Source organism: Podarcis vaucheri (genome assembly GCF_965113315.1).
Source record: "Podarcis vaucheri genome assembly, chromosome: 3".
Lineage (NCBI taxonomy): Eukaryota > Metazoa > Chordata > Lepidosauria > Squamata > Lacertidae > Podarcis > Podarcis vaucheri.
In genome coordinates this window covers 121,081,266-121,099,728 of record NC_138761.1, presented here as the reverse complement: position 1 = coordinate 121,099,728, position 18,463 = coordinate 121,081,266, and the positions used below count along the sequence as shown (strand labels likewise).

General features: G+C 39.8%; 1 protein-coding gene and 1 long non-coding RNA gene across 5 annotated transcripts in view; one reads left to right on the top strand and one right to left on the bottom strand.

Annotated features, from left to right (window-relative positions):
* LOC309528848 overlaps positions 1 to 1,326 on the top strand; it is a 352,451-nt gene extending 351,125 nt beyond the window's left edge. The window contains exons 2-3 of one of the 2 annotated variants that reach the window (XR_014217915.1): positions 175 to 770; positions 1,032 to 1,326. This is a non-coding gene — a long non-coding RNA (uncharacterized lncRNA). Of the gene's footprint in view, positions 1 to 174 lie in introns of both variants that reach the window. The other variant, XR_014217914.1, reaches the window with a different exon arrangement.
* The window catches only part of PPP3R1 (protein phosphatase 3 regulatory subunit B, alpha), a 47,472-nt gene continuing 30,197 nt past the window's right edge, over positions 1,189 to 18,463 (bottom strand). For all 3 annotated transcript variants that reach the window (XM_082216541.1, XM_082216542.1, XM_082216543.1), the window contains 5 exons: positions 13,769 to 13,808; positions 10,395 to 10,571; positions 6,562 to 6,621; positions 4,624 to 4,808; positions 1,189 to 3,312 (listed from right to left, as the gene is read on the bottom strand). In XM_082216541.1, the coding sequence (XP_082072667.1) occupies positions 3,265 to 3,312; positions 4,624 to 4,808; positions 6,562 to 6,621; positions 10,395 to 10,571; positions 13,769 to 13,808 (510 nt within the window). In that variant the 3' untranslated portion in view covers positions 1,189 to 3,264. The remainder of the gene's footprint in view (positions 3,313 to 4,623; positions 4,809 to 6,561; positions 6,622 to 10,394; positions 10,572 to 13,768; positions 13,809 to 18,463) is intronic.

The window sequence follows — 18,463 nt, the reverse complement described above, 5'->3', positions numbered from 1 at the left end:
GCGAGCCAGCGCAGCACACAGAATGCCGTTTACCTTCCTGCTGGTAAGCGGTCCCTATTTATCTACTTGCACCCGGGGGTGCTTTCGAACTGCTAGGTTGGCAGGTGCTGGGACCGAGCAGCGGGAGCGCACTCCGCCGCGGGGATTCGAACCGCCGACCTTTCGATCGGCAAGCCCTAGGCGCTGAGGCTTTTACCCACAGCGCCACCCGCGTCCCTTACTAAAGATACTGGGCTTTAAATGACAAGACAGTGAATGCATCACCTCAACTAATTTGTCGATGCAGCAGTAAAACTCGCACCCCCTGAAAGCTTTATGTAAATTACTGAACACAGTTTAAGTAGTTTGAACAGGAATTGGTTACCATGCTGAGGGGCACGGTACAGATTTCACTCCTGTATTGATGTTCCCCCTGGGGTGCAAACGGTGCTTTTCCATGGGTGCTGAAGTTGGTCTTTAGGCCTGCGTACTCAAAAGCCCAGTCAAGAGTGTTAGAACTCTACTATATGATGTAGCTCAGGAGAAATGTGTCCTATTCTGCATTTAGGAAGTGCTTTCTAATCATGCATGAATGTCATTGCATCCAAGCCAGTATCGATGGCCGGTGTGTGTACATTAAATTGTAGTCCAAATTACACTTGAAGCTATGATTAAGGTTTTACATCCCATTGTCTTATTAGTAAGAATATTTATAGATCTCCACCAGCTTGCTACAAGTTAGTTTTGTTCAGGAAGTTTTGACTAACACAGTAGCATCCCAAGAAGGTACCGTATTTTTCGCTCTGTAAGACGCACCAGACCACAAGACGCAGCTAGTTTTTGGAGGAGGAAAACAAGAAAAAAAATATTCTGAATCTCAGAAGCCAGAACAGCAAGAGGGATCGCTGCACAGTGAAAGCAGCAATCCCTCTTGCTGTTCTGGCTTCTGGGATAGCTGCGCAGCCTGCATTCGCTCCATAAGACGCACACACATTTCCCCTTACTTTTTAGGAGGGGAAAAGTGAGTCTTATAAAGCAAAAAATACGGTAAGTCAGAGGCAGCTGACTATCTGTCACTGATTATTTGGTGAAATACTGCTTGGGATTTATGCATAAACACATAACTGGCATATTAAACCTGAAATCGGGGAAAATGTTTTAGCTTTGTGCTTGCTTGCCTGTTCTATAGAAGCTTCAACAATTCTATGGTAAAGTTCAAATATTTTATTTTTTATTCATACAGTATGAAGGTTCCTATAGTTCCAACAGTGTATGATGTAGCATGCAGAGGAAAAATCTAAACATTCAACATAACGCATTTTCCACACACAAACTAAAAAAAGAAAAGGCTCATCCCCCAATAAGAAAGTAATGTTAGCACTATTTTTCTATAACGCCAGCCAGGATATGCACAAGCAATTAAGAAATAGAAAGCATTTGCTAAAATGTTTGTAACAAATACTTATGTACAAAAAATTCACAAAAGACTAGTTCCCCCTTGAAGCAGAGCACATGGCAGTTGACACTGGAACAGATACCACCACTGGCTGGGATTCTAAGCCACGGACTGATCCAGAGGAAGAAAGTTACATGTAGTGGAGATTCTCTGTTTTTAACATTTACCAAAGTTTGGCAACATTAACGTTTTAAATTATGCAAATCATGTAAACAAGAGGAACGTTTCAAATCGATCTACATGCAAAACTTCATGTCATGCAAGGACACCAAGCACCTGGAGTTCTCTCTCACAGACAGAGCCCATGATGTGCAGCACTCAGTTGAAGGAACAGCTATGGCAGGCAGGCAGGCAGGCAGCTGATTTAAGTCCATACAACCTGCCCTTTCCATTGCCAATTATAAAACCTTTTAAATAGGAAAAACTGCTACACAGGAAAGGGTGCGCTATCCTAAAAGTCTAATGAATGTTTTTTTCTTCTAGCCAATAGTACCATTGCAGAAAAGGAAAGGGATGATATAAAGTTGTAGAACATGGCTCGCTACTTTTATATCACACATATAAAGTTACTATCCATTACAAGTGATGATATGGACAAATCTAGAAAAAAACACCTCTCCAAATGCTGGAGAAGAACAAGAGGTATAAATTTAGATAAAGTGAAGCTTTCCTCCTTCCCTATGGCATTGGTTAATGTTTCCCCCGTAATATCCGTAATAATCCTATATACACATATATAAAATATTACCAGTTTATTTATGCAACTTGGAACTACTACATTAAATGCATAAAAGAATCTATATGGTTGGGACATAACTTAATGGCAAGAAAGGTTTTATAGTCTCACTCTGCAATGGGAACTCTATACAATTGTCTTGTTAATCCTAAATTCTTAATTAAGCTAAGTGCTGAGAAACAAATGCAAATACTTTCAACTGTTCTATCTAGACTTAATGGATCACAGCTGATGCTTACTAAGGGTATATTATGTGCAACTGCATCCATTTAGTAAGTGAAAGGATGAAATGGCCATAAGCATCTTTTAAATCCTATTTGCACACAAGGACTAGTTCTTGGCATTAACATTAAATTACATTTTCTCATCCTAATAAGTAGAATTGAACTGAGAGCTATCAAGCAAAGATGCAGTCCCTGGTAATATATCAACAGGTATATAAACAAACTTCAGTTTCCTGTCTTACAAAAAATGTAATTAGGGAAATTAACAGGAAACAATGCTTTCTCTGCCAGTCAATATATAAATATTTGAAATAGTCACAGGAAAAAGGAAAGAGTTGACCTAACAACCATTTAAAACTTTACATTCTTCTACTATATATATATAAAACTGTGTGACATAAAAGTAAAGATGTATATCCATATATCGAACTGTTAATGTTCTGCTTGGCACTTTGTACTCTATTTTTGTTTCTGAATCAAGTATATTAAATTAAAGCCCACTTTACTACTACATATAGAAAGCTACATATATATCTATATATAAATACACACATATATATAGATAGATATTTTCTTGTTATAAAAGATGAGAAAAATAAATTAAAAAGCCAACCCCCTTCCCTTTCTCCACCACACTGATATGCTCTTTCCATCTTGCTGTCCTTCAGACTTTAAAGTGCTACACTTGAGTTATTGAGAGAATAAAAGTTCAATAACACTTAGTTGGCTTCATGAGGCTCATGTTGGAAAATGTGGCTTCACAGAGAAAAATACTTCCATTTAAATACACAGAGAGCGTTGCTGGACGTCTTGAGCAGATCTTCAGAGATGGAGAAGAAAGCAAAAGTGTTGGGTGGTGTCCTAAAGAGTCACACATCTACCACCATCTTTTTGTGGATATCTAGGCCTCCTACAACCTGAAATGTTGATATAAGAATATTATATGAGAATTTGCAAGACAGTAGAGTATCGGCTGGTAATTTAAATCAACTGATTCTGATCTGCTCTTCACAGAAATAGACTCTCACCTCAAGAAAGGTCCATTTCCATAAATTCAGGGTTGTAGTTGTGGAACAACTTCTGTTCATGCAAAGATACCTCCCTCTCCCTCCCACATGCCTCCAGTGCGCACACCCCCAAATCTGCTCTGGGGTTTCCCCCCAACCCTTCAGGGCTTGTGTGGGCCGAAGGAAAGGGAGGCAAAGTTCTGTGCATGAGCAGAAATCTTTCCATCGAAGTAATGCCTTCCTTGGCTACAACCCTAAGTAATGAGTCAAAAACAGCATGCAAGACAGTTATGGCCACCTGCCAACATATTAATCCAAGTGGGTATAATAAGCGCAGAATCAAGTGTGGGGCAGGTAGAGATATTGTTGCCAGTGTACAACTGGGAGCCTTAAAAGTGTGTTCTCAGTTGCGCATTGACAATGGAGGCTTGCTGATCAGCAGTGAGAGAAAGCCTGGGGACAGCTAGACTCCAGAGTTCCCCACAGGCAGCTGACTGTGTGCATAGTGGGGCAAGAGGAACTTTAAAGCCACTGCCTATCAGCTGACAGGTTGAGACTTCAAGCCCACCGTACAGGATGTACAACTGAGTTCTCCATGGGAACATGGTACAGGAAACTGGCTTGGAGTCACAGCCTATCAAGCTGTTGAGCATCAACTTCAAGCAGCGATTGGCTTGTGTTTCCTTTTGTAGTATGATTTGCACGCTGCAGAAGAAAAATTGCTCACCTCGTGTCATAATGACATCAGGCAATTGACAGGTGGGCAGTCAAAGTGGCCTGCCCACCCTTGAATTACCAAGTGGGTATAATTAGCACAGAATGAAATTACAGCTTAGTTTTGCAACAGATTCTTGTAGCCAACCTAATTTTTCTCACATCTGAAGACCTCAAACATTTGAAGGCGGGAAAGCTTTAATCTATGATAAATGAAGCAATCAAATTAGTAGCAGGAGGATAATTATGTCAAGTCTCCAGAATGCCCATATGATGGGAATGAAAAGAACTGCCAGAGGGCAGTTGAGTCAATAAGGAGTCTTAAAATGGGAAGGGCTTAAAGCAAAATTAGTATGTTATCCTATAAAGAATTGAAGACGAATGTCGAAGAAAACAATGGAATAAGTTAAATGGGTTATTTTCTAGAAAATAACGACATCATCTGCAAGGGCAAAGTTGAAAATGAAAAATGTGTATATAAACATACTTTACTAAAAATGAACTTACAGCACAGAATTCCTCAAAGGATATTCTTCCATCACCATCTTTATCTGCATTTATTATGGTTTTGTCTACAATTTGCTGCAACTGGGTATCTTTGAGATTGTTCCCAACCATCATCTTCAGAACCTGGAAGAGCTCCCCATTGGAGATATAGCCATCTTTGTCCATGTCATAGATACGGAAAGCAACTGCAAGATAAGAAAAGCCCAGTAGCAAATATGGCCCATTCAATGTTTTCTTTCTCTCACACGCTAGTGATACCCTTTCTCCTTTTCTGTCTTGTTTTGTATTAACACAACAGACTTATTCTGTTTAATAACTTCTGAGCAGTTGAATGTTCATAAAGAATTCTTTATCTTAGCAGCTACATCAATAAGTATTTATTTATAGCATTTATTTATACCATTCATTCAGTTTCCTAATTGAAGCCAAGGCTCTTACTTTCACCACTTAGTGAAGTTCCAAAGACAGAAGATCAACTTCCTTTCAGGTATGTTTTAAAATTTATATTTTAAAATTTTTATTTTCTTTGGAAGAGTGAAGAAGAGACTTGGCAGGAACATTTTACTGCAGATCGGTGTTACTTCATCTAGACATCTTGTTTTTTTACAGTCATATCGGGTATCAGATATATATGAAAAAATAGCTTCTATTAGGATCAGCTGTGCCATTTCAATCCTAAACACTGGTATAATTTGCCTTCAATGTCACCGTAATTGTCTGGCTACAAAGTGATTGGTGTACTCCCTTTCAGAGTTGGTTACATTGGTCGAAACCCTAAACCCAATTAGCTGGAAATATGTTTCACTTATATTAGTGGGTCTTAGTTCTAACTAAACATGTTGAGATGGATCTAGAGCATGAGTAGGCAACATAAGGCCCAGGGGCCGGATCCGGCCCAATCGCCTTCTAAATCCGGCCCGCGAGTGGTCCGGGAATCAGGATCTTTTTACATGAGTAGAATGTGTCCTTTTATTTAAAATGCATCTCTGGGTTATTTGTGGGGCATAGGAATTCGTTCATTTCCCCCCCCCCCCTTCAAAATATAGTCCGGCCCCCCACAAGGTCTGAGGGACAGTGGACCGGCCCCCTGCTGAAAAGGTTTGCTGACCCCTGATCTAGAGTGCCCCGTCTGCTCCTCGGCAGGGTCTGGGAAAACAATTTTTACCTGTTAAAGGTAAAGGTAAAGGGACCCCTGACCATTAGGTCCAGTCGTGGACGACTCTGGGGTTGCGGCGCTCATCTCGCTTTACTGGCCGAGGGAGTCTGCATACAGTTTCCGGGTCATGTGGCCAGCATGACTAAGCCGCTTCTGGCGAACCAGAGCAGCGCACGGAAACGTTTACCTTCCCGCTGGAGCAGTACCTATTTATCTACTTGCACTTTGACGTGTTTTCGAAGGCCCCTATACAACCTCCCACACTGTTCCAGAGGGTTCCCCAACCCTACAAAGGAGCTTTTCAGAGGGAAGGAGAAACTGATAAAGCCTTCTATGCTAGGACAGCTTTAAGTTTGAATTCTCTAGTGGGGTGTATATCTATATGGGTGGCTGCTGGGTGGAGAAATCATTCTATGTTTTATTATTGGCAAATGACACAATATTTGCAGGCACAGTATTTCATTATGTAAAAAACAAACAGGGCCAGAAAAGCTTTGGTGATGCACCTACAAATCTAAAACACCCACTAAGGTACTTTCAATTACAAAAAAGCAACTCCTAACACAAAGCCTGTGTCTTTCACTTTGAACTGTACAAAAGATTTAGTATGTTAATTTTCCATTCTTCATATAATTAAGGATTTTCAAATGATATTCAAGTTATTTCAAAGTACTTACTGTTTTATTACAGAACAGACATCTCAATGATGATTTTCTTCTCCACCCCCCCAACTGCCCAATTGCAAACTTTATTTGCCAGCTAAGGAAATATCTGATACTTACACCTCAACTTCTGTTCCTTGTCACCTTTGACACTGAACTGAGAGACTCCTTCTATAAATTCTATAAAGGCAAGAAGAACATTTATAAAACATTTTACATATTACATAACATACAATTACCCCCTGTGGACTTCACTAATGCATGTCTAGCATTCTCTCGAAGTAAGTCAATCCTGAATGTGGTCTGCCTAGGTTGGTCAATGTTTTTGTATGCTACAACATCCTATGGGCTTCACAATACTCATAAAAATCTCAGCTTTCATTTAAGATATGTAGAGTGCTTCCAGGTGGAATTGATGCTACCACAGACTTTTTGCAGTGTCCACACAAAGTAATTTAAAATGCCAGTCAATAGTTTTTCTTGGATTGATTTCAATTTATCTATTCTGCAGAGAATATATACACAGTCACTGCTAGTGTGATAGCTCCTTTTAGGTTGGTGGCCTATTTCACCACATGCTTGGTAATGTTTTGGTCAGTGGCCCCCTATCACCATACCCTTACTTCTGTTTGCTCCTCACGTGAGCATAACCTAGCCATTCTCTTTTGATGCGCCTAACTATTTCCACCAACTACCACCTTCAGAAGGCAAATTTCAGAGCAACTGTTCTCTCATGAGCTCTACAAAGCATGTAGGGGATTACTCCTCAGAGGCTAATCTCATTTCTAGTTTCTAGTTTTCAAAACAATATAGTGGAGTGTTGTGAAAGACCTCTTAATCACTCTTCTTAAAGCGTTAAAAATGTAAAGGATAAAGAGACCCCTGACAGTTAAGTCCAGTCACGAACGACTCTGGGGTTGCGGCGTTCATCTCGCTTTACAGGCCGAGGGAGCCGGCGTTTCTCCGCTCCACAGACAGTTTTTCCTGGGTCATGTGGCCAGCATGACCAAGCTGCTTCTGGCACAATGGAACACTGACACCACAGCAGTGCACGGAAATGCCATTTACCTTCCCGCCAGAGCGGTACCTATTAATCTACTTGCACTTTTTGGTGTGCTTTCGAACTGCTAGGTGAGCAGGAGCAGGGACCGAGCAACCGGAGCTCACCCCGTCACGGGGATTCGAACCGCCGACTTTTTGATCGGCAAGCCCAAGGCTCAGTGGTTTAGACCACAGTGCCACCCATGTCCCTCTAAAAGCCTTAGTTAGGTAAATTAATAGTCTTGGACAAGACCTCAGTATCAATTTATGAAGAAAAACCAAATGGAAATCATTACCCTGCCCCCTCCACACACACCCCTGCTTTCATTTTGCCCATTGTGGAACATGCTAACACTTATAATGTTCACAATTGTGCTCTTACACTTCTTGGATTTCTTTTTAAGGTATCTGTGCACAGGGATAGAAATATCTGCATGCATGACCAGAACAAAAAAAGTTAGCAAAGGGCAGGGGAATGACTGAAGGAAATGAGAGAAAAGCAGTCTACATATGGTTTCATCAAGCTCTGTCCACTCATGGGGACGGCAGGTGGTGTAAAAGCAAGGAACATCATGACTGAAAGAATGAGAGTGTGTGGATAATTATGTGCCCATTGTACACTCAAAAATTGGATCTGAATAAGAAGTTTTTGAGCTAACGCCCCCAACTAAAAGCACCCATAGTTTCCAACTCACAGTTAGAGGCTTGATATTAAGACAACTAAAAGAGGTGGCAATAAAGAATGAAACCAAAGCTGACTGCATTTCCGATGCTATGACTTCTAAGTCCCCCACCTACTCCCTCCAAGGTAAAAAATATTCTACATTTTAACAAGGGAGGCAGACAAGCATATATTTTTAGTCACTATAGTTTGGCACCAGTCAAATTCAGTAAAAATATGTAGAAAAACCGCATGTGAGCAGCAGGCCTCGTAACTATTAAACATAATAATGTAGTTTTTAAGTGCTGAAGTCATCCTTCTAATTTGTAATATTGTGGCTTTTCATTAAAAAGCTGCACACAAATGACACTTTAAATGCAAATCCTAACCTTATCCAAAAGCTTGAAACTATGTCAAGGCTGAATTAAAAGTAGGTGGTGACTTAAAATATACAAATGTAAGTGTCCTGCAATATAAGAACATAACAACTAAAGGGCTTCCATAGTTATGCACATCTTTGATACTTTATTGGGTGGAAGAATACCTTCAGGCAGAGCAAATCAGTATAGCTGGGTTGTGCTCACTGGAATATCTAGTTCTAGAGTACTAGGACAGACGGAACCATCTTCAAATGTGAGGCTACTGTTTACCATACCTGGCATGCTTTCCCTTTAAAACTGAAGGGAGAAAACTTCCTGAACTCCTTGCTTTGTATTGCTTGCATAGTTTTATTTGAACTGTTTGTCTCATTTGGGAACGGTTGTGTGCTCTGTTCTGGATAGCGTTGCATTCCTCCTGAATGATCAAGTTCATTGCTTGAAGGTGCTATTAGATACAACTCTATCTCAGGAGGCCAAAGTGTCTTGGTAGTGCAAATAAGTGGAATATAAATGCTTAAAATAAAATATACTCCAGGTTATTATTTCTCTTCCCTTGTTTGGGGTGGGGGGGAGAGAATGTATGGATAATACTGTTCAGATGTGCATATGGGTGAAAGGATAATCCTATTAAGGCCCCAGATTTCCACATTACCCAGGTACTCTGGGTAATAACTTGAGCCAGTACTAGTATGAAGGAAAGCTGCTCATTCCTAGACCCTGTCCCCTTGGGACCTATGCTGCAAATAGCAAAATTAGAGGTAAGATTTGACAAAGGAAACAAGGGCATAAAATGATGATTACTACAATGAGATTATGAATTGCATATTATCAACTCACAGACCTAAGCCACTATCCGTATACATGCACGAGATCCAGCCACTGTTTGCAGAAAACATGTATTATTTCAGTGAAGCAGCTATTTATGTTTTTGAAATTCACATCCTAGTTAAGGTCAGATATTGACCAATTTTAGAATTTAAAACAAGAGCTTCAATGTTCACATTCTAAATTTTATGTGTCAAACCCTGTAGTGACAAGCAATAACCAGTGAAGATTACTATAGCCAAATATGTGAGCTAAGTTTCTGTCATGTAATATATCCCCCAAATTATGAAGCCAAAGTAAAGCTCCTTTAAGTAATATTGAATTAATGGGAGAATTAAGAATATGTTTAAAATACCTCCCATTGAAACAGGGAAAAAATTGCTGAACTTTTGCTGGATTATGACTTTCTTCAAACAAGCCTAAGTAAGTGGAAGCCAAAGTAAGTTTTTAAATATGTTCTGGCAGTTAACAGCCTCACATAAGTTGTCAGCATTCACAATCGTATGCATGCCTACTCAGAAGCAAACCCCCCTGGGTTCAAGGGACTACTCATAAGTATGTTATAAAACTGCAGCCTTAGTCACAAGTTAGATCTTAAGGGAAATGATCTTACATAATACCATTATTTAAATTGGTATGTTCCCTATAATGCTATAGGAAAGACAACTTTCTATGCACTTGGAAAATTAGAGGTCCTTCACCAAAAAACTGAGCAGCAACATAAATTTCACAAAATAGTACCCCAAAATGGTGACTATTCCATTTCCTCCTCCTTACTTCATGAAATATTTCCCAAGCAAAGAACCAAATTATCACACATATTCTATGGGATGTACTAATTCAAACAATGCCTGCAATCCTACACACATTTACCTGAGAGTAAGTCTCACTGAACTAAATGGGACTGAAAAAGCAGACATGTATAGGATTGCGCTGAAAAAACCCAAAAAGCCAAGTTTCAGCAGAATGTTCTAACTAGAGTCCAAGTGTGAACACACTGCTTTCACATATTAAATTTAATATATCCAGAGAGAATGGCTTCTTACCTTTGAAGTCTACCTCTCCATTCCCATCTGTATCGAATATATCTATTACCCGTTGTACCAGTGGATTCTGTTGTAACTCAGGCAAAGACATGAACTCTTCCACACTCAGAGAACCAGAATTATCTAAATCAAGCTTTTTAAACCTCTTTCCCAATCGTTTAATCTCATCTGCATCAACTGGGGTGGAAGGAAAGAGAAAAAAGTATATTGTTAGAAACAGTTCACTGTACTATTTTATACAAAGCAATGACTTACTGTAATGCAGTGGTATTTCTTTAAAAGTATATAGTAACTCTACATACTTCTATACAAAAGGGTTAGCTTTAAACATTACCAATTCAAATTGCTCACCTTTATTCACAGGGCATGCCATGACACATTTAACCTTACAGCTCACTATAAACTACTGTATGCTGACTCAAATGTTCAAAGGAGTGATAATACTAGCTAATTCTAGTCACATGGCTGCTCAACTATATAAACATCCATCCTGCTTTATCATAGACTCTCTCTGTTAAACCGTATATAACATCATCAAGGATCTTCAAAAAGGAGTCAGCTAATAATCATTCAAAAAGAAATTCAATCATTTAAATCTTGTATCAATTTCAATTCCTTGTGATTAGGTAGAAATACAAAAGGTGCTATTCAGATACTAGCTTAGATTGCATTGAACGGAATTCACCACAGCTGTCTTTTCTGCAGGAGAGAAGAAAATCAAATCTGTTTTCTTGATTGATGGGATGGACATGGTCTCATTCCAGGACCTCATTTCTGCATGAGTACTGAAAAACTTCTAAGTCTGGCTAAAAAATTTCCATCAAAAGGTGGAACACAATTGATTTTTAAAAGTTTGTTTAAACTACAACTGTTACAAGAAATCAACACCTGAAAAGTTGCAGTCACAATGAAAGGCAGAGTAAAACAGTTTAGCTTTACTTCCCATGCATCTAACAGGGAAACAAACCCAAACATGCCATATAGCAGTTTATTAATAAAGATGGCTTCAGAAAATGCTTTATATTTACAGTTTTACTTCTCCTTTGAACAGAATTCAAATGTGTCTGTGAGAAAACAAGGAATTCTCATATTGAAGAAAGTAGTTTGAGAGAGCAATTCTAACCCTCTGGTGTTTGTTTCTGGGGGGTAAAATGAAGCCCAGGCTCACTAATGATGGGGGAGATACTTCACCGTCAAAAAGGGTCTGATCTGGGTCCCTTGGCACCACTGCACCTTGGCACCACTCCTCAAAACATCCCATTTTTAACCCAGAATTTTGAATGTGATGGTGGTGTAGCTCAGCTGTTCCAATCATTCCCTAGATAAGGGTTAAGATTGCTCTGTCTGAATATGGACAGAGTACTAATTCTAGCAGAACTTTATTCTGTAATTTTCCCATAAGAGTTACATAACATTTTAAAAAAGATTAAATGTATTATGCAAATAATTAAAAGGGCTGTCAAATGCAGTCAGTCAATTCTGCTGTAATAAAAAAACCCCCCATACTGCCTTCAGAAGACACCCAGCTTTAGGTGTCTAAAGTTGAAGTATAATTTGGAGCTAGGAAACCGCCCACCTCTTTGTATATTTATGCTGTTCAAAATTTATGAAATTCATGTGCAGGAGTAACTACTATGATGAAGATAGAACTTATTAATTCTTGTTTCAAATAAAAACATAATAATGAATTCACTGGTGATTTTATGCAGACCACCATTTGTGAAAATAAGGTGAGCCATGCCTATAGGAATATTGTAGGAATTACTGTGAAAGATGGATTCCTGCACACCATTTCGCTTCTAAACTGCTCGATTTCAATGATTGTGTCAGGATACAGGAAAATAAAGTGATCCCCCTCAGTATGTAGAACTTCTTGAATCAAGGCCAGAAGACTACAAGAAACCAGTGCAGATGCTTGAAACCTAGATAGTGCAACTTTGTGATTATAAATGACAGAAGGCAAGATGTAACCTTGTTTTAAAGGTTTACAATTTAAAAATGGATCTTTGATAAATTGGGAAGTGGGAGAGAACTCAAAGGAGCTGGGCCTGCTGGCTAAAGACTGAAAGGGTACCCAATAAAACTGTTCTGTTCTTTAGTTACATTCTTATGTCATAGAATCATGTCATATTCAAGAAACCCAGAAAGGTGTCTTAGCCTAAAAACCGGGGCTGTGTAACCAGTCTGTGCTGTGCATGGGGTAAGGGTAGCCTCTGAGATCTAGAGTAAAAGGAGATATTATTCGAAAGCCCAAATTCACTGTCTCCTAAATGCTGAACAGACACAATATAAGAATGTTTGAAAACGTTGGTGATCAGTTAGTTTGGTGGTTTTGTTAATATTTCAGCTTGTCTGAGTTTCCTCTAGTCCTTTCCAGCCTTATACCCATGTTTGATTGGGGAAAGAAAGGATGGAAGAAAACCAGCAGTCCCATCCTCTTATTTTAAAAATAATAATTCTTGTCTGTCTTATCTTATTTAGGGCAGTATCACACATTCCTCCAATTTTGGCCCTATTTTTGAAAGCACAGCTGTTCTCTTGGTGTGTGTAATTATTTCCTATACTACCAGGCCTTCATTCTATTAGCAGTGGTTAGTTTATTGTCTTGTCTCTCTTTTTTGTTTAGATTTGCAAATATTAGTTTTTCCTGATCACCATCTCAATTCTGGAATCAAGTCTGGATCACACCAGGGCCAATCCGGATTACCAAATTAATATTGAAATGCAGGGGGGGGCATGAATAGCCCTACTAATACTGTTGTGTGTGTGTTGAAACATACAGTGTCAACATGAGCAGTGTGTCTCCGTGTAAGGTGGAAGCACTGTCTGGCAAGATGATTCTATGTGGAGGGCAGATACATTCACAGGTCTCAGGCTATATAGGAGGTTTCTGAACAGCTAGCATGACAGATGATGTACCGGAATAGATGCACATTCTGCACATTAGCATGGGTTTTTAATTGCTGGTTTAGACTCTACCATAAATACTTAAGGGTGCAATTCAATGTTGTGCAAGCGTACTTCCACTTACACAACGGGATTTCATCTCCCTCTCCCCTCACAGACACAGCCCCGCTCCCACCACACCACCAATATCTGTTCAATCCCCTACCCTTTGAAACTGATTGTGAAGTGTGAGGATGTCATACTGTGCAAGTGAAATTCCATTCTGCTTGTGCACAAACGTTGTTGGATTCAACCCCAAGTATTCACTTGAAGAAGCATACATTACAAGGATGCAATAACTAAAAACTGCACTAAGACATACTTTATAAAATTATGAAATAAGTTATAAAGATGTTACAATTACATTATATAGAGCCTTCAAAATCATAGCTTAATAGAAAAAAGTGTTAACGTAGGTTTGAACTTACAATGTGAGCACATTTCCAGTGGGTAGCTTGCCTCATTTCCCTGGAAAAAAGGGGGAAACAAAGTTAAAAATGCACCTTTATAGACTCTTTGTGAAGTTAATAATCTTTTATATACCTATTTTTGTTTCCTGTTTTTATTTTATAAAACCACATACACCAGAAATTTCATTCTAAGTCATTAATAGGTAGTGGTGCCACCTCTGGTTGCTGCCTTCTTGGCACAGACCTGCAACAAGGCCTTCTCGGAAGTGATTGTCTGTGGAATCTCCTTCCTGCTAAGTTGTATCCCTCATTAGTGACTCTTCAAAAACATCCTATTTAATTAAGCATTTGATGCCTGAAAGTTACAGGATATTGTAACCTTGAAATTAATAACTGTGAGGTACATTATTATTTAAATGTTTTTAGATGCTCTAAATTATTATTTTAAAATGTTTATTTTTTATTTAAAATTGCATTATTTTAACATTTTGATGTTTGTCACCATGGGCTCCTTTGGGAGGAAAAGTGGGACAGAAACATAATAAATAATAATTCCTGATATACTGAATTTATTCCCAGGAAAAGCATCAGCAGCTAAGAATAAAATTCCTAATAAAATATTAAATCAATTTACATATAAAATATGTAAGAACAGAACAGGTTCAAGTCTAAATACATCTGAAGATTTTACATGCTATATATGGAAAAAACACCCTGAAACACTATAAGTACTAGCCAACCAGGTAATACTCAAAGTACACTCACTAAGATCAATGGATTGCAGTAACAAGCCCATTTATTTCAATGTGTGCACTATGAGAATGACATAGATTGATGTTATTGTATTATGACATTTCCAGAGCTGTTTTCAGCAACACCTCTCAGGTAGGTGGCATTGTCATTATAAGAGAATAAGGGGGGTGTTCATGGTGAGTTCCAGCACCTCTTTTTCTAGAAAAATAAATGTTCAATAACCTTTACTGAACATTTGTAAGTAGCCTTTCAGCTGAGTCAGAGCAGAATGCACAGAGTTCACAGTAGTCTTGTAACAAAAAAAGAAAAAGACGAGCTCTTGGCTCCTGAAAAGAATTCTATTTAGGTAGTCATTTGATTTAACTGAATCCTCAGATGTGCTCTTTTTCCAGGGGTAAAAAAGGTAAAGGTAAAGGACCCCTAGACAGTTAAGCCTAGCCAAGGGCGGCTATGGGGTTGTGGCGCTCATCTCCCTTACATGCCGAAGGAGCCGGCATTTGTCCACAGACAGCTTTCTGGGTTATGTGGCCAGCATGACTAAACCACTTCTGGTGTACAATGCTTGTGGTTCTAAAGATTCAGATTACTTCTGAGCTCCTTGCTATTTGGGGTCACTTGGAGAATGGAAATAATCTGGGCCTTTAGAACCAACTAACAGGGCTGCCTTTGAAAAAGGGTGCAAGCTTGAAACACCTCAAGCAGGTGAATTAAATAAACAATTCTGTAAATAAACTATCAGCACACAAAAGGTATGCCTCTTTCCTTTTTTGTCACCATTTTGATGATGTCTCTCTCCGTTCTTCCCACCCCAAATAGATACCTATCCAAAGAACTGACACTTTGGTGGCGATACATTTTTCCATCAGCTAACAAGTCTTCGCATACAAAATTCACAACCTAATTCACAGCTCGAATCACTTTATCTACCATAAATCCTCCCAATTACCTCTAAGGTGTGAAGGCAATACCACCTGGGCCTCCAAATCCTATAGCTCTGCTCTTAGACTTAAAGGGGTACAAGCAATTGAAATTGCACAACAAGCTATGCTATTTTATCAAATCAGCACACATCCTCAACATTTCTATGTGGCTGGCAGCCAACACAGCTGCTAATTGCAAAGAACATGGAGGTGGATCAGAAGAAAAACACTGCTTTTTCACAGTACAGTTCCCAAAGCCTAATTATGTGCTGAACCCGGGTATACAAAGCTACCATGAGCATGCGCCACCCTTAAGTCATCTTTGAGGCTTTTAGCACAGTAACTGGTCAAAGTGAGAGCCTAGTCAGTGATTTGGATCCAAATATATCAGAGCTCCTTTGGTGGAAGGGTCTCTAGCAGAGGCTCTCACTGGAGGAAGGGTGTTGATTTTCACCTAGCACCCCTTACTCCTGCAATTCCTCCTCCATGCTACCTCCCACAGTATTCCTTTAACCCTTTTCATTGGTCATTCATTCTCTCTCTCTCTCTCTCTCTCTCTCTCTCTCTCTCTCTCTCTCTCACACACACACACACACACACACACACAGTAACAAATTAGAGTGGTATCTTGGTTCTCAAACTTAATTCATTCTGGGAGTCCGTTTGACTCCTGAAACTGTTGGCGCAGCTTCCGACTGGCGCAGCTTCCTGCACTCAAGCAGAAGCCGCTTCGGACATTCAGCATCTAAAAAACATTCGCAAACCAGAACACTTACTTCCAGGTTTGTGGCATTTGGGAGCCGATTTGTTTAGCAACTGAGCTGACATCCCAATAATGGAACAACCAAAACACAAAACCAATTAAACACACAGTAACATCTGGTGTAAAAACTCAAATCAAACCAAATCAAATCTAGCATTAATCCCAAGCACCTGCTTATCACATTGTCACAACAGAGTTTGGGGTTTTTTCACTCACAGAGAAACTGCAAAGGATGGCACCAAGAACATTAAAAGTCACTCAAGGATAAAACACACCTATTTCTACAAACACCATAGCACAACTCGGTTATTCTGGCATAACCAAGTAAATAAGTACTGAGAGAGAAAAGTACAGACATTATCAAATCTATACAGTTTATAATATACTAGGAGTAAGCCCCAATGGATTTACTAGAACTGACTTATGAGTAGACACGGTTAGGATTATGCTGTAGCATGTGTCATTATGGCCAGTTCTGCTTTCTCTAGGTGGACACAATTCATGCATCACCCCAAACTGAGCAAATGCAGGTGTGCCTACCATATAGCTGTACACTGCTTAGCTAGAGTGCAAACCAGTGACTATGTTCAAACACTGTGCAGCTTTATTCCAAAAAATCCATACAGTGGATTTCCTGCTTGGCAGGGGGTTGGACTCGATGGCCCTTGTGGTCTCTTCCAACTCTATGATTCTATGATTCTATGGTGCCTCGCAAGACGAAAAGAATCCGTTCTGTGATTCTCTTCGTCTAGCGGTTTTTTCGTCTTGCGAAGCAAGCCCATTGACGGATTAGCGGACTAGCGCTATTAGCGGCTTTTAGTGGCGCGGCTTATCTGCTGATCGGATCAGCTGATAAGCGGCTTAGAAAAAAGGGGGGGGGAACCAGCAGGAACTCGCAAGACATTTTCGTCTTGCGAAGCAAGCCCATAGGAGATTCGTTTTGCGAAGCACCTCCAAAACGGAAAACTCTTTCGTCTAGCGAGTTTTCCGTCTTGCGAGGCATTCGTCTTGCGGGGCACCACTGTATTAGGGAAATAATTTTATAAAGCCAACCAAAATATCACAAGATAGGGTGCAAGCTTTTGTGTTCTCCGGAACTCTTTATCATGTTAGATTAGGGATTGTGAATTCATTTCAGCCAGTGGACCTCATTGGCTCATGGGCCCCATGCCAGCAGTGGCTGCAGCAACAGATGTGACTTCTATCTTTCTATGGCAAGCTATAGTTCACTAACATAAACTCAGCAGTTCCTACACTACACCTCTCTATCCAGGCAAGCAAAATACATTACTACAGTTCAAAGACACAGTACAGTCAAGGTAAAGAACCAGACAAGAGAGGCGGGCAGTCTGCATTTGGTCCCAAGGTCTGAGGCTCCACACTTTTGGATGGAATGGTAAACAGAGCAATTGAGGGAAGTGTGGGGGGGAGGTGGGGGGGATTAATTGATATGGAAGCCCTAGAATCTGCATCCGGTCACAGTATTAAGAGGGAATGGAAAAGGAAGTTACGGACTTCAAATGGGGTTCTTTAGGTGCAATGCATGTATCAGGTTGTAACAAGGTCTTCTGAAAATAAGAAGCATAATAATGTTCAACTCTCCAGACTGGTAATATAGCAAACTCAGAAAAGTGCACAGCTAATGTCATGTTTGTATTTTTCTTCTTAACGACAGAGGAATCTGGTCAAACTTCTGAGGGAGGCTGAAAAAGGAGACTTCAAGCAGTGAAGATTTTCTAACCTGATACTGAAAGGTTAGTATTAAGATCACTGAAAACCAGAGGACAGAAAGAGAGGTCTACAGTGACGGACACTTAACCTGGGGAGCAGTTGTCTATGACTCACTAACTATTTATAGTCATGGAGAGGAATCAACTTAAGACTTGGCTGTAATGCACAGATCTATCACAGCAGTAGATCTCAGGAATGGAGACATCAGAGTTTAAATCACAGGCCCTTAAAATGTTTGAGCATTTAAAAGTATTTGGTCAAAGTAAAAAGTATTTACTTTCAACACAAAAACTTAAAAGTTCCTCTGAGCTATTTTGCCCTATTATCAGAAACAATGAATGCTGAGGCCTACACATCACTAGGCCACTGTAGTCCAAGAGATGTTTGATTGCCATGACACTTCTTGAAAAGTGGAGAGAGAGAGAATGTGGTCCTTTTACTGTGGTGTGGTGTAGTGGTTAAGAGCGGTAGTCTCGTAATCTGGGGAACCGGGTTCGCGTCTCCGCTCCTCCACATGCAGCTGCTGGGTGACCTTGGGCCAGTCAC